The sequence below is a fragment of the Heterocephalus glaber genome, unplaced genomic scaffold (assembly GCF_053883595.1).
Source record: "Heterocephalus glaber isolate CG9 unplaced genomic scaffold, H.glaber_assembly_v1.0 deba00000594, whole genome shotgun sequence".
NCBI lineage: Eukaryota > Metazoa > Chordata > Mammalia > Rodentia > Bathyergidae > Heterocephalus > Heterocephalus glaber.
This window is the reverse complement of record NW_028258151.1, coordinates 13628570-13645523: the sequence shown is the minus strand read 5'-3', so window position 1 is coordinate 13645523 and position 16954 is coordinate 13628570. Positions and strand designations below refer to the sequence as shown.

Genomic DNA, 16954 nt, shown 5'->3' with positions numbered 1-16954 from the left:
ACTGTTTGCCTATTCTGAGATTCAATACTTCTTAATGTTTTTCTTTAGATGAATTTTACATCAATGAAATAGATAATACATTCACTAGGTTTGAACACACATCCCATTAGTCTACAGAGTATTACCCCAAATGGTTCTCTAGTGCTCTTCCTGCTTTCTGGATGTCCCCATTAAAGGCTCCTTTGTTGAAGGTTTAATGCCCTCATGACAATATTGGGGGTGGCAGGAATTTTAAGAGTGGGGGCTAGTGGGAAGTTTTTAGTCATGAGGTGTTCCCTTGAAGGGGAGGTGGGACCCTGGTTTCTTCATCTTTTTCTCTTTTGTATCCTGGCTGTGAGGTGAACAGCTTTGGTCTACCTCATGCCCCCTACCACGATCTGTCACCCCAGGCCTAAGAGCTGTAAGGCCAACCCATTACGGACTGAAACTTCCAAGGTGTATCCAAAATATGCCCTTACTCTTTTTTCTTTTTATTGTGGTGGTAGTACTGGGGGTTTAAAAAAAAAATTTTTTTTTGGTACCAGGGATCGAACTTGGAACCTTGTGCCTGTGAGGCAGGCGGTGGAACCACTGAGTTAAATCCCCAGCCCCACCCTTACTCTTTTTCCTCCCTAACACTGGAGATTGAACACAGTGAGGACTAAGCTACATCTCCATCCCTTTTTGAGACTGAGCCTTAAATTGCACAGGATGGGCTTGAACTTGTGATCCTCCTGCCTCAGCCTCCCCCAAATAGCTAGGATTGTATGTGTGTACCACCACATCCAACTTTTTTCCCCCGATTCTTAAAATACTGTGTAGTTCTGATTATATATCCTAGACATTGAATATATGTTTTACAAGTTCTGGACTCCCTTCTATTCCTCTGGAGAATAGTGATACTTTTGTTTTAGTATGCAATTAAATTTGGCTGTACTTTTTTTTTTTTTTTTGGTGCTGGGGATCCAACTTGGGTCCTTGCACTTGCGCAGCAGGCAGTGAAACCACTGAGCTAAATCCCTGACCCTGGCTGTACTCTTAACTGCAAACTCTTGTCTCTTGGACAGTAGCTCAAATCTCACTTCAGTTCTCTAACTGGTTGGTCTGCTTGTAATCTTTTGTGCATATGACTGGTTCTCACATTACACAGAGGCTTTTAACAGAACTTATTTTATACATAGAATTTTAATCTCTCACCCTCTAGATCTCTATTTTCTAGGACTCCTCCTCTCTTTACTTTCCAGTGGTTGACCTGTTGTAGCTGACCCAATTTTATGTCTTCTATGAAAACCTGTCAGATGCTAACTTCACCCTGTTGTCTTGCTAAAAGTGGAAAAACTAGGAAATGAATTCCATGCTTTTATTTTGTACAAGTGTCAACACTCTTTTCAGAATATATCTGCTTCTGTTCATTTTCCTACACCTTCAGGTATTTGTTTTGAAAATTTTGAACAGAGTATATACAGTGGTACCTCGGTTCACTAATGCTTTTGTCTGCAAAGTCTTCATCAGGTGACAAACATGACCGCAGCCATCTTTTCCACACAAACACAAACGTGGCCCATCTTTTCCAAAATCATAGAACAAATTAAGTTTGTGAACCAAGGCACCGCTGTAATTATAGTCAGGAAGGCTGGATCCAGTAGAGCCTAGGTGGATATTATGAAAGGAAAATCACTGTGATCTTGTTTTATAAAGATTACTTCAGATTGAAGAGCTCTTCCAACATTTTCACATTTCACATTGTATTTTAAGATGTAATCTTAAAATATAATTCAATTTAATCCATTTTACAAGTGCATTGATGGCCTAAGGCCCTCCTCTTTCCTGCCATTTGAACTGAGTGATTCCTCTTCCTAAATATGAAGAAAATTCATATGAAGATATTTATATGGCCCATGTGAAGCATGGGGAAGGGAAAACATTTCCTTCTTACAGGTCTTATGCTTAAATTATGGGAACATTGATGTCAAATTCAAATTTCAAAGAATCCTACTGTATTTTAAGGCAACAAGGTTAAGTAGAGGACTTGGAAAATGCAGTAATTTGTAGGAAGTATTTTATCATGAAAAGTTTTCCAGTTGAAGAAATCATTCAGCAAATAAAAGCTAAGAAATTTCACTGAAATCCTAAGGTGATTTACAAGTTGGGAAAAAAATAACTGTACTACCTAAGAGAGAATCATTTGAAAAAAAGAAAGAAAGAATCATTCAGCCTAAAGAGTCAAGTGGGTATGGTTTATTGGATAATGACAATTTATTTTTAACCTTGATTATATTAAAAGATAACACTGATTGTATGCTCTGCATTAATAAAAATGAACAAAATTTTATTTATTTATTTATTTGGGGGGGGGTACCAGAGATCGAACTCAGGTCCTTGTGCTTGCAAGGCAGGTGGCGGAACCACTGAGCTAAATCCCCAGCCCTTATTTATTTATTTTTAAAAGTTTTTTTGGTACTGGGGATTGAACTTGGGACCTTGCACTTTTGAGGCAGATGGCGGCACCACTGAGCTAAATCCCCGGCCCTAAAATTGAACAAAATCTAAAAAAAATTACCTCAAGCGCAAGGACTTGAGTTGATCACCGGTACCAAAAAAAAAAAAAATTACCTCAGATTCACTCTCTGAGTATACAAACTCACTTATTTTTTTGTACTGGGGATCGAACTCAGGTCCTTGCACTTGCGAGGCAGGTGGCATAACCACTGAGCTAAATCCCCGGCCCTACAAATTCACTTTTAATGATCAAAACAGGAATTATTCTATATATTTTGTTTTGTAACTCACCTGTTTTCCCACTTTAAACATTAAAACGAAAATAACACAAATTGCCTTAGGCTGTAGCTTAGTAATACAGCACTGGCTTAGCAAGGCCCTGAGTTCCATCCCCAGCACTGCACAACCAAGACAAAAGCAAAAAGCAACTGAGGATAACAATAATAACAACATATTAACAAACCAATCACCAACCTATATGCCTGCCTATTTCCTTGCATTTTTGCCAATCTGGATACCACCAACACCACCCCAAACAAAACAAAAAAACAAAACCACTTATCTTTATCACTTTTAAGTGTTGTGTGAAGATCTAGTCCCTCCTTTCCCCCATCCCAAACTATTGCAGAATATCATGCCAGAATTACAGAGCAACAACCTATAATATCAAGTCTTCATTAGAGGCTGGGGATTTAGTTCAGTGGCACTGTGCCTGCCTCGAAAGCGCAAGGTCCTGAGTTCAATTCCCAGTACCAAAAGAAAAGAAAAGAGAAAAAAAAAGTCTTCATCACAAACTGGTACATAATATGAAACTGCAAAGGAAAAATACCATTAATATTTTTCATTATTTCTATTATTAAGATGACCCATTCCTGTCCAGCCCAGCAACTTTAGGTAAAACATAATTACAGAACTATCTTTATTTTAAAGAAGACTATTATTCAGATATATTTATTTAAAATTAGGAAGCCAGGCATGATGCTGCATGCCTATAATCCCAGATACTTGGGAAGCTGAGGCTTGTAAATTCAAGGTTAGCTAGGGCAATGTAGTGTGCCTCTGTTTTAAAATAAAATAAAATGGGCTGGGGATGTACCTCAGTGGTAGGATACTTGCCCAGCATACACAAGGACCTGGGTTCAATACCCAGCACCACAACAAATAAAAACAAAACCCACTAGAGGTTCATGCATTTAACTGAAATGATTTACATTTTAAAACATTTCTGCATAAAATATGATTCTAAAACGTTTTCAATTATAAAACATTCCAGCCTCTGATTATATCAGTCTTTTTTAGTTAACCTAAAAATATCTACTGATCATAGAACTTGGTCGTTGACAAATGTCCCAATTCCACTGCCCCTTTCATCTTTTATACTACATTAACTTAGTTGGGCACTACCAAGAATTAGGAATTACCCACTTTTTTACTTCCAACAATACTATTATAAAGCATGGCAAAACAATTATTATCAACTCTATTAACAAAGGAAGATGCTGAACCAGTTAGGCTAGTTATCTAAAGTCACACTAATGCAGGAAAGTGCCAGAATCAGGAACAAGGGAGGTTTTGTAGCTTAATTCTTTTATGCATCTTTACTCAAAAGTACCTGAAAGAATTACAACTCATGAAGAAATGTGGAAGGTACCAAAGCCAGAGAATCATATTAGAATAGTTGATGACCACCTATTTCAACATTCTCATTTTACAGATAAAGAAACTGAGACCCCAAATGTTTTAAGTTAGTTACTGAAAGTCATACTTCCAAGCACAGTAAAGGTTATGTGTGGCATCACATGTCTATAATCCCAGCCCTCTGGGAGGCTGGGGCAGGAGGACTGCAACTTCCAGCCCAGCCTGCACAACTTAATGACTTAGTGAGACCCTATCTCAAAATAAAAAATAAAAAGGGCCGAAGATGTTATCTCAGCATGAAGGCTCTGGGTTCAATCCCTAGTACTGCAAAAACAAAAAACACAAATAGTGAAGCAAGAATTAAAATCTGGTACTCTTTAATCCAAACTCAACAATTTTAGAACTAGCATTCCTCAATTCAAATCCAGTGATCTTTAATTATGAGATAACTTAATCCTTAATTATTTAAATTTTGAGGTTTATCAAAAACCTTGATGTACTGGTAATACAAGAAATAATTAGCCAGTGGCTATGATGTGCCAGGCCCTGCTAAATCTGAGAGAATATTTACTAGGGACTACAGAATACATTTTAATCCTCACAATGTAATTATAAGGTTAAGTATAATGGTATTTGAAAAAAGGATCTACTATCGAAGTCTGAAAACCACATATCACTACATAGCATCTAACACCGAATAAGTTTAGAACTTAGATATGTTATATTGGAGGAAGGCTTTAAATATCCCTTTTTTTTCCCCTTGTACTTTCTAAGTAAGACCTCAGAGCAGATAGCATTTGAAGTAATCTAAGAGCCAACTCCTAGGAAAGTGATCATTTCAAATAAACAAGAGACAAGAGAAGAGCTTCTATTCCTGTGGCCCACCTTTTTTCCTTCCCTTTAAAAAATGTTATAGTACAAAAAAAAGTAATAGTAAAGCATATTTGAAAATAAAGGAATATATTAAGTATATATCTATTAAGTATATCATATATTTTATATGCAGCCCAAGACAATTCTTCACCCAATATGGCTGAGGGAAGCCATGATTGTGGCCTAAAGAATATTAAATAAGGTCCAAAGCAAAAGAATGAATGAGTTTCTCTCAAGAACTACTCCAAAATAGTACTATAAAACCGGTTACCTACTTTCAGAGCATTTCAAAATCTCTGAGGTAAATGATCAAATTAATTAAAAGTTTCATTTACTGTCTTTCCCAACAGGAATACCTTTATCTTTGATTGCTAAGTAAATTTCATAAAGTTCCATTAAAAAACCCAAGTGCTTACCAGTAATGTATCATGGGTATTTAAAAATAAGTTTTATAAATAAGTAAGAACATACTGGTATTCTTAAAAGTAGCATCACCCTCAAGCCAACCTGTAAGGAAAGAAGGACCTTGAAATATAACTGAAACATTAGAATAACTTTTTTTTTTCTTTTTTGAGACAAGGTCTCACTATGTAGTCTGGGCTGGCCTTGAATTCACTATGTAGCCTAGAATGGTCTCAAACTCACAATGATCCTCCTGCCTCAGCCTCCCGAGTGCTGGGATTCAGGCATGTGCCACCACACCCAGCTATAATAATCTTTTAGGGACAGATTAATTTTATAAAGTGGTCTACTGGTTTAGGAAATACTGGAATAAGGAAAGCAAATCAACTAAGTAATCATTGAAAAAAAGAATTTGTCTTTCCCCACAATATGTTTATAGTCTAGTTCTATTTCATAAACAAGCCAGAGACTAAGAAAAATGGCAATCTGATAAGTAATCACAGCAGAATCAAGCACATGCAGTATTTCTAACGTAAATGGTTACCTGAGAAGTGTGTCAGAAGTCTCGCTAGAACATGTTTGTTTACCAGTTCAGTCTTGCTAAGGCTGGAAGTAACATCTACCCTAGTTTCTTTGAAAACAGTGGGCTTTTTGGAAATCCCAAGATCAGATCCAATCGCAATATCTGTATGTTCTAGAACATCATATGATCTCTGTGGCCAGGATTCTGGAGCAAATGTTTGCTTAAGTCTTTCTTCAGAAGGAGATTCTTCTTCCTGAGCAGGAGCTGACTTCTCAGCCTGTCTTTCTCCTAGTTCTTTAAGGGCTCTGATTGTGAGCTGCTCTTGTTCTAGGTCAAGAGATGCCACTGGAACCTGGGTACGGAAAAAGCCCAGAAACTCACTTCCATTTGTTTCTTTGTTTTGTTCAATGTATTTTCCTTTAATGTCTTTAATTTGAGAACCATCTGACTCATTTTCATACATGACTTCTATAGAAAGAGTTTTTTTAAAGTCTGTCATCTTTTCTGATATTGCTTCAGAGCTATCTCCTTCCTCTTTATCTACTATTCCTTTCTCTCTGGTTTCTGTAATAGTTGCTATCAAATCCTCTGGGGAGAAATCATCTACATCTTTAACATGTTTTCCATGTAATGACTCCAAATTGGCAGAAGTCATCACATTTAGTGAGAATTTTGTCTCATTAAGAGCATTTGGAGGTGCTGCTGAAGGAAGTTTTGGGTTGTTAGTTGTAATAAGCTTTCTAGGAGCAACTTCACTCACAGTATCTGACTGCTTCCTGTCTTTTGATATGACACTTGTATATGGTACCTGTGAAGACACTGCCTCACCAACGAGACTTCTTCCAAGAATATCAGGCAGAACTTGATGTAGTTCAGAGTCACAGACTGGCTCTTCAGAGTTTTTATTTTCTGTCATCTTACAACTGGGAATCTTTTTGATGTCCCTTTCATCTGTTTTCACAACAACATCTGGAGTGGAAACAGGTTTTTTGGCCAGAATTTTGTTATTTTCAAATGATCTATCTTCTGGGATGTCCTCTATAACTGTGTCATCAGACTCACCGGAACTATCCGCCTCAGTGGTTTCTCCTAGCACTGAGCTCTGCCAGCTTATTTCATCCTTCAGGTGGTCATCAGATAAAATCATTTTCACTGTAACCACTTTGTGTGGAGATCCAGGCAACTCTGAAAGCACATCATCTTGTTTTTGTGCATTGCCTTGTACACCTTTGACACTGACTCCTTCTGTGGGACTGAGACAGTCTCTTATCGGTTTTCCAGTGACAGTGTTTTCTTGTGGGAGAGAACATTTTGCCCAGTCACCTGTGGATTTGGTTATGGCAGTGGTCCCATTAATAGAGCATACAGGAATTTTCTGATGAGTGTTTGTTTTAAGATTTACAACTGGAATTTCTGAAACACAGTCATTTCCGTTAAGTCCTGTACTTTTTGTGGTATAATCAGATTTGTCAGTCTGCTGTTTCACTTGGGAAACCAAATTCCATGTCAGTATTTCATTAGTAAAGTTATGCATATCACTCACACATCTAGAGACCTTTTCCAGTGCTGCAGTTGTGTGTGAAAACTGTCTAGTGAGCAATGCAGAGGTTGGGTAACGCCCTGCCTCTTTACTTCTCAGTGGAAACAATTTGTCATTAGTCTCCAACATGTCTGTAGGTGATTCTCTATCATTGTGGACTGCCCAGCTAGCCAAATCATTTGTGCTCTTCTTATATGAATCGTTAAATTCTCTGTCAAACCCAGCTTTGTCAATAATTACTTCGAATGGTGATTCAGGGGAATCTTTCTCTATAATACCACCACTTGAAACTTCAGATGGGGACAAGGAATATGTACAAATGCCTTCTGCCTTAGAATGCTCAGTGGGCGTTTCCTGGGCTGTTAGCAAAGTGAACCTGTCATCAATATCCAATGCAGTTTGATCCCTACTTGGTACCTCACTTGGGTTCATGGATTCTTGATCTTTATTTACTTGATCTTCTACTTGACCAGCTTCCTTTGAGAGAAAAGCAGGATGCTCTGGGAAACTGGCTGGAATGGAGGAGTGGTTATAAGGAACTCCTGGTGCAAGAGAAACTGGAGAGTCTGCTCTGTTCTTACTGGTTCCCTGAGGCTTTTCCATCTTTTTCAAATCTAGAAGAACCAAGTGGGCTTTTCCTTCTTTGGCTATAACAGGCTGGCTGCCTAACATTTCGGTTTTTTTTCCATGGAGTGTTGTAAGGTCAGGGTTATGTATTTCAGAAGATGAAAGAAAGGAGGAAGTCATAATTTCTGAAGGTGGCTCATCAGAGCAAAGAGAGCTCAATTCCTCTATGGTCAGAATGTGAAAGAAAAAAAAGTGTTTACCAGGTACAATTATGCATTAGTTAGTCAGGCCAAGCTGCATGCTTTTTTTATTTTTAAATCACACACACAATATATACATATATGTATATATGCACACACATATATATACATATACACACAAATAGGTAAGAAAACAATGACCAACAATTATGCCAAAAGACATGCATAAAAACCACTAACAGTGAAACAGAAAAGCCATATCATGCTACAAATTACAAAAACAGTTTTCATGACGAGTATTTTTTAATCAGTCTACCTCTTTTTCCACTTCAAAAAAAGAGTGATAATATTGGGAAATATCAGGAAGTGTTTTTCTTTTTTTGGGTAGAGCTAGTCAACAGAAAAAACAATTCAAGGGCTGGGGACAGTACCTCCCAAGCACAAAGTCCTGAGTTCAATTCCTGAGGGTACGGGACGGGACAAAAAAACCAAACAGTTCATACGAAACAACTTGGTGGTATTATGAAGCACTGATATACTTTCATCTTCAAGCTAGAAAACAAACCAGAACATACAGTCTCCTATAAATCCACTGTTACGGTCTCACAATCTGAGAAGAAAAAAAGTGGCTAGAATTCCTTTTGCGCTTCAGGAGATAGAGGAGACCTTTCCTAAGCCTGAAAATGAGACCAGAATTTTTCTATTCTATCCACAAGAGAGATCCATCATTTGTTTAAATAGCTTCAATCTAAACTAAAAGGCACCAAAAAGGTTGGTGTGCTCCCATTTCTCTTGTACCAAACTTGCCATGTGAATAAAAATTAATGGTAAAATTAGTTTCTTTGGTTAAGACAGAGTTAACTTCAGAATTCCTTTTAAAACAGACATAATACATTAAGTCTTAGTTATTACCACTGTAATCATTAATTTACTACATTATTTTCCATCTTTCCATACTAATAAGATTTTATTAGAGAAAAAGATCAAAACAACCATCTGAAGACATTTTTCTCTCTGGAGGAACAAAGGTCTTAAATACATAGTTCTAAATAAATGAACCATGGGGATTCACCTTTGTCAGGTGAGTCAGACCTAAGTAGGTTCAGGATAGCAATCTCTTTGAGCATGAATAAGTAATTAGGGAGATGTGAATGAGAAATTCTTTTGGGATTAACTTTATGTTCTCTTTTTTGTGTGAGAACCTAAATAATATTAAATACAGTGGACCCTCAAGTGGACTAGCCTGACATACAAACCAGCTTCTGTTACAACCCAAATGCTGGCTGCTTGTGCTTCCAGATTTTAACCCTTAAAGAGTTCTGGAAGGAACATTACAACATCCCTTCCTGTGTGCAGTTACCTGAGAAATCCTGGGCCACTGTCTCTCTAAGGACACTGAGATCTGTCTGTATACAGGAAAGAGACTTGGAAGACTTTGAAGGCCTGAGCCTTCAATCGACCAACTTGAGTTACAACCAGCCCTTGGGAACAAATTGAGTTCCTAAGTCAAGGGTCCACTGTAAAAGCACACTTATGCCATTCAAACTTATTTTATTAAAGATGAAATAAGAATTAAGATTTTACTATAATAAATAAAATTCCACTACTAAAAAAATATTTCCAGTGCCACGTGAGGTTCCCTAATTTTGACACATCATCAAAATGTGATGTAATAATTCCTGAACTTTAGAATAGTAAAACTGTTATGAGTACTGGGAAAAAAGTCTTTGGAAGGCCAGGGATGTAGCGCAGCAGTGCAGTGCCTGCCTGGCAAGGGTTCTGAGTTCGATCCCCAGTACCCCCCAAAAGTCTTTGCAAATGAAAAAAAAAAATTAAAGTTTGGCTGTATTTCTGGAACAGAAAATGTATGAAGTAAGCTTTAACTCATATTTAATTCTAACGTAAAACTTGGTTTGTATCCGTCATTAAATATGTGAGATATGCAGCATGGGTGTAACATAAATAAAACCAGGCATTGCTGGGGATTTAGCTCAGTGGTTTTGCAGCCTGCTGTGCAAGCGCAAGGACCTGAGTTCGATCCCCAGTACCAAAATAAATAAATAAATAAACAAACAAACAAAACCAGGCACTTGGGTTAAAAGGTTAAAGAACCCAAAGTTTGTTTTTTTTTTAAACATAGAAATCATTTTATTTTATACTAGTATTGTGCTGAATATTCAAATTCCAAAAATTAAAAAAAAAATAAAAAAAGAGATTTAATGCAGAATACTTTGTGATTCTTTTCATCTATAAACTGAAAAAATTTTTTCCTGTTTTTTTTTCAAGAACCCAAAGTTTTAAGTATTATAGGCTACGTTTATATCAGAACTATACCAAAATCTGGGTTATCATTATTATCTACCAAAAAACATTCAATGGACTAAATCTAGATTAGAGTAAAACTGTCTGGGAAACCCTCCCTTCAAAAAGATGGAAATTTCAGATGATTCAGACCTGTCATCTCACAGGTTAAGGTTGGCAAAGTAAATCAGTTATAATTCAAAAAATATTTACTGAAGTTAAAGCAGTGAATACAACAGAAAAAAAAACTTTGCCGCCCTTATGGAGCTTGCAGTACAGTAGAGAGGAAGGGGAGAGAGAAATAAGCAAAATTAATAAGCAAAATGATAATAATGGTGTGGCTCCATGTAATGAAAAAGAAAGCTAACTAGCTGAGCAGGGTGGCACACACCTGTAATCCTAGCTACTCAGGAAGCTGAGGAAAGAGGATCCTAAATTCAAAAGGCAGCTTGGGCAATTTAGCAAAATACAAATAAACAAACAAATGGGCTGTGAATGTAGCTCAGTGGTAGAGCACTTGCCTAACATGGGTGAGGCCTTGAGTCCATTCCCCAGTACAAAAAAAGAAAAAGAAAGCAAAGCAAATTCAGTGCTAATCAAAGAATGTACACACTACTAGAAAAATAAAAAAGCTTGGTAAAAATGTTGTATACTTTGTCAGGACACAAACTTGTTTAACAAGCCTTGGTTCTCTCCTATCTTCCTTGAACTCCTAGAACTCTAAAACTTTTGAATTAGGTGTAGAACAATCTCAAGTAAAATTATTCCTGATTTCAGAATAACAACAGGTCCTGTACTGAGTGCCATGACTTCCTGACAGACTTCAAACACTTTGTTAAAGATTCTTTAAGATGATGTAACTAGTATATACACAAAAATAATTTTAAGCCTGCTGCCAATGATTTCCTAACTTACTATGTGGGGTGGATACTCTTTTCTGAGGGCAATCTTGGAGGGTAAACAGAGCTGGATGCTGCATTTATTGGCTGTAAGATGCAGATGATGGCTCTCATTATTGTCAAAAAGACTTTCCCACGTGCAGCCAAAGAAGGTAACATCTTCATCTGTGCTTTCCTTTTAATGATCTTGCTTAGAATTTCAGCAAAATGAAAAGAAATTCCTTTGGCTAGCTGAAACCCTAACAAACTTGGATAGAGCTGATTTGTATCAAGACAATGGAGGGCTGGGATTTAGCTCAGTGGTGCTGCCTACCTCACAACTGAAAGGTCCCAAGTTCCATCCCTTGTCCCCCCCCCCCCCCAAAAAGAAAGACAATGGAAAAAAAATGGGCTGGAAATAAAATTTATAAAGGTATGAAAACATTAAATAGAGCAAAGAGTGAAATCTAATAAGCCTTTTAGAACAGCTCTTATAAGTGAACTCTTCCATTAGTATGGCACTTAATGGTCACTGGTATTGTCTACGTCAGCACATGGTAAAACAGCAAAAACCTCCAGGGAATCTGAGGGTGTTAAGTTTTAAAATACTACACACCATACAACTGCCAAGTAGAGTAATTTTGGATTACTTTACATTTCAGAATATGTATACTAGCTTTCTTTTTTCAAAATATCCACCATTTAAAATGTTATGTACATGTAGCAACTCCTCAGGATGTACGTAATCATTATGTACTGCAAACATGTACTAATGAATATTTTTTTTTAAATCCATTGTTTCACATACACTCAAGACAAATCCCCATGGGGGCCAGGGATTTACCTCTGGTTCTGCCTCCTGCCTCACAAACGCAAGGACCCGAGTTCTACCCTTGGGAACCAAAAAAAAAAAAAAAATCCCCATAAAAAAATCTCATTATGGGGCCCAGGGATTTAGCTCAGTGGCTCCAGTGTTTGCCTCACAAGCACAAGGTCCCAAGTTCGATCCCTGGTACCAAAACCCCCCCCCAAAACCCCCAAAAATCTCATTATGAACATTTTCTAAATTAGTTATTTAAGGCAGTGAGATTTAATGCCTATATTCTTTTTTTTTTTTTTTTTTTTTTTCTGGTGGTGGTGGTAGTGGCAGCACTGGGGTTTGAACCCAGGGCCTTCTCAGTGAGCTGCATCCTCAGCTCCTTTATTTTGGGACAGTGTCTCCCTAAATTGCTAAACTGCCCAGGTTGGGCTTGAACTTATGATCCTGCTGCCTCAGCCTCTCAGAGTGAAATTCCAAGTGTGTGCCACCATGCCTGGCCCTTACTCATTTTTAAAACTTCTAAGCACATAAAAATATGGTATTATTCTATCAACAAAATAAAAGATTACACATCTAATAATTTTCAGTCATATTTTAAATTTCTATACTGTTCCCAAGTAAAAAATCCTGCTGAAAGAATCAAAGACCTTTCATTACACTTAATAATTGTGTAGCACTGGGCAAGCCGCTCATCTAAAAAAATGGAGATATTAAAGCAGCTGACTTTTGAGTTGTTGTGAGGATTAAATGAATTACTACATGGCTAGAACATAGGAAATCCCCGATAAATGTCCCTAAACACCATATTCTCAAAAAAATCACTTTGGATTATATTTTTTTCTTGAGGGGGGGTGCATACTATTAAATCATAACCACCCTCATCTGGTACATTATATAGAAAACCAAGCAGCATTTAGGATACTTTTTTCCCACCATTCACAAATAAAGGAAAGAAATTTAAAGAGTTTTTTTATCAATTAAAAATTTTTGAGTAATAAAACTGAATCAGTATAAGCCAAATGTCTATGGTATCCCAAGTTCTGTTAGGTATTATATAGATAAACATTTAATATAACTCAACATATAAGAAATTCTAAGCAAATGTTGAAAAAAAAAAAAAACTTATCTTGAACAAAATGTTTCAGCAAATGATCTTCAAAAACAGTAAGGTTGGGCTGGGGATTTAGCTCAGTGGTTCTGGCGCCTGCTTCACAAGTGCAAGGTACTGAATTCAATCCCCAGTACCAAAAAAAAAAAAAACAACCAGTAAGGTCAAAGTGTATTTTAGTTCAGCATACAACTAGCTACACAATAAACTGGTACAATCTTTTACAATCTCTTTCAACTTTTAGGGCAATGACTAGTATTTTATGGGCTCTATCTCTCTGACTTAACTAACTCATAATCTCTAAGGAGAGAGGTCAGGAAATCTGTATCACAGTTTTCCAGGCCACTACTTTCCTAAATTTAACTAGTTTTAGCACGGTAGAAAAAGAGAGCTGTATTTCAGAACTCTAGTCCTATAAAACCCCAGAGAATAAGACTGCCTTTTTTTTGGTACCAGGAACAAACTTGGGACCCTGCACTTGAGAAGCAGGCGGTGGAACCACTGAGCTAAATCTCTGGCCCAAGACTGCCTTTTATGTGTGTGTGTGTGTGTGTGTGTGTGTGTGTGTGACCACTGAGCTAAATCTCTGACCCAAGCCTTCTGTGCGTGTGTGTGTGTGTGTGTGTGTGTGTGTGAGAGAGAGACCACTGAGCTAAATCTCTGACCCAAGACTGCCTTCTGTGTGTGTGTGTGTGTGGTGCTGGGGATTGAACCTAGGGACTTGCACATACTAGGCAAGTGCTCTACCACTAAGCTACATCCCCAGCCAAAGGCTGCCTCTCTTCACCACAGACTGTCAACAGAGAGCACAACTTAGAGTAAGAGGAAGCAGGGCAGTGCTTCAGTGCCTGCTTTGAGTACAGTACTTCTACAGAGCTGAGGATGTATAGTACTCAGTAGCAGAGTATTTAACCTAGCATAAGAAAGGTTCTCATTTCCATTCCCAGCTCCACAAAAACAACAAACTACTTGTAAAAGTTATTTTTTTAATAAAACTAATTTCAAAATACATAAATGGGCTGTGGATGCAGCTCAGTGGTAGTGATTGCCTAGCATGCAAGATGTCCTGAGTTCAAATCCTAATACCACTCACACACACAGCAGGTGGCACACACCTGTAATTCCAGAGCCTAAGGCAAGAGGATCATAAATTTGAACCTAGCCTATGTAACTTAGTAAGACCCTATCTCAAAATAAAAAATGGGCTGGGATGTAGTTTAGTACAGTCTTTGGGTTTAATCCCCAGGACTGCAAAAATAAAAACAAGATACAGTAACTAAATTTTGACTGGACTAAGGCAAAAGCTCCATTCACTAGAGAATCTGGTATGGGAATTGAGGAAGACCTTTCTCTCTTGTGTGCCTAGGGTATTTTACCTTACAGAACAAGATGGGGAATTAAAAATGATGTGAAAAAAACAATGAAGTGAATTCTGTGTATACATACATATATATATATATATATATGTGTGAATTGAAAAATCCTTCATAAACTTTTACTTTATCCTTCAAAATCACTTCACCTTGTTTCTCCTTTCTTAAACTCAGAAAAAGATCTAGTGCTTCTCTATATGTTTCTAACAATTACTGAAAACATGATCTAGAAATAAGCAATAATGGGGCCGGGGATTTAGCTCAGTGGCACCGTGCCTGCCTTGCAAGCGCAAAGTCCTGAGTTCAATCGCTGGTACCACGAAAAAAAAAAAAAAGGAAAGAAAGAAATAAGCAATAAAACCTAGTATGGGGGTGTGGGGCATGGCACATGGCTATAATCTCAACACTCAACTGAGGCAGGAGGATCCGAGTTCAAGGACAGCTTGGACTACACTAAAAAGTGAGTTATTTAGATTTGTTACAGTTACCACTTGGTTAATTTCTCTCTTCACTATGAAATCATTACTTTTAAATAAAGCATACCTGTAACATGGAAAAACTACATACATCTGTAAAAAAAAAAAGGTGCCAGCCCATAGTAGCCACTATTTTTTTCATATAAATACTATGTATATTCTTAGGAGCAGGGAATGAAATACTTAGGTATAGGTTTTCCTACACTTGAATTTTTTCATGTTCACAAAACAAGACAAATTACCGTGCAAAACAGTATCAGCAACTTTCAGCCACAGCATCAAAATAGGAAGTTAGCCAGCAAGACACTTTGCAGCCAAGCTAGGTCCTACACAAAAAGTCCCTTTTGTATAAAGAAAAATGTTTTGCTCGTTTTTTTAAAAAAGGCTGTAACTGGCAAACTTTTTTCCCTCAATGCTTGTCCCAAAGTTCAGTGTTGTAACTTCCCAATCCAGATGCCTACTGCATTAGTCAAATTGAATGCATACATTCATTAATACAAATGTGCTTCCAATTCTGAGGGGTGGATGCATACTCTTTCCAACCTGATTTTCACCTGCTTTTCTGAAAACATTTTCTCAAGAAAATCAAAGCACTTTTCTGTCTCCACTTTTTTCAAAGGTTTCAAAAGCTGAAACCAAAATTCAGTTTGATTTTGTGTATACTGGAGGGAGCACATTCCCCAGATGAGAATAAATTACATCACTAATAGTCAATAGTATTTTCTGACTCTTTTTCTCTATGCTTTTAATATCAACTGCAAAATGGCATCTCTTAAAAAGTCTAGCTAGGCATGGTAGCACATGCCAGTAATCTCAACATTCGTGGTATAATCCCAGCACTTGGGAAGCTGCTAGCCTGGGATACATAGTGAGTTCAAGACCAGCCTGAACTACATAGTGTGCCCCTGACCCAAAAAAACCAAACAAAAACCACAAAAAAATCTCTAAAACCTAAAATAGTTAGTTTTATTGAAATTCTTTGTGTCACTTGATGTGACCTTGAGAAAATCATCATTTTAAATTATAGTTTCCTGAACTGGTAAAAGAACTAGTACCTTTCCTCTATAGAACTGGCTGTGAGGATTAAGTGAGATGATTTATAAGTACTAAGCATAGTAAAAGCTCAATAAAAATTAGCCATATACAACATGTCTGCCAATATTTTTAATAGAGTACAGTAAAACATCGTTAAAATTTATTCCTTGATTTTGAAGCTTTCTCAGGGACTAGGCTGAAATTAAACTCTGCTTGATGGTAACGAGAATTCATAAGCAAAAGACTCAAGGACTTACTTGGGAGTACAACTTTTCAAAGAAGGAACTGATTATTCCACTGACATTCTAATCATTATATTCATGTCAAAAAGCTTAACTTCCTAATTTATTGTAGCTTTATGCAGCACAGTAGTACAATTTAATAAATTTCACATAATTTACTTTTGAAAATTTTGACTCCCTTTTACCCAGTCCAAATGAATGACTTTTTGTACATGCATCTCCCTGAAACTCAGTAATGATAAATACATATTCTAGGATTAAAAATAAAAGTCATAGGGCCAGGGATTGAGCTCAGTGGTTCCGCCGTTTACCCTGTAAGCACAAGGTTCCGAGTTCAATCCCCAGTACCAAAAAATAAATAAATAAAAATAAAAGTCATAGCCAGGTGTTGTGGTATTATGTGTGTAATCACACTATACTGGGAGCCTGAGGCAGGAGGACTTCAAGTCCCGCTGGGCAATTTAGCAACTGAGTGAGACCTTGTCTCATAAAAGGTGAAG

General features: G+C 37.2%; 1 protein-coding gene across 3 annotated transcripts in view; it reads right to left on the bottom strand.

The window, feature by feature from the left end:
- Nucleotides 1–16954, bottom strand: part of Rtn3 (reticulon 3) — a 60099-nt gene that overhangs the window by 25548 nt on the left and 17597 nt on the right. For 2 of the 3 annotated variants that reach the window (XM_004852568.4, XM_021264702.2), the window contains exon 3: nt 5936–8245. The exons of the other annotated variant lie outside the window; for it this stretch is intronic. In XM_004852568.4, coding sequence (XP_004852625.1) covers nt 5936–8245 — 2310 coding nt within the window. The remainder of the gene's footprint in view (nt 1–5935; nt 8246–16954) is intronic. 3 annotated transcript variants of the gene reach the window in all.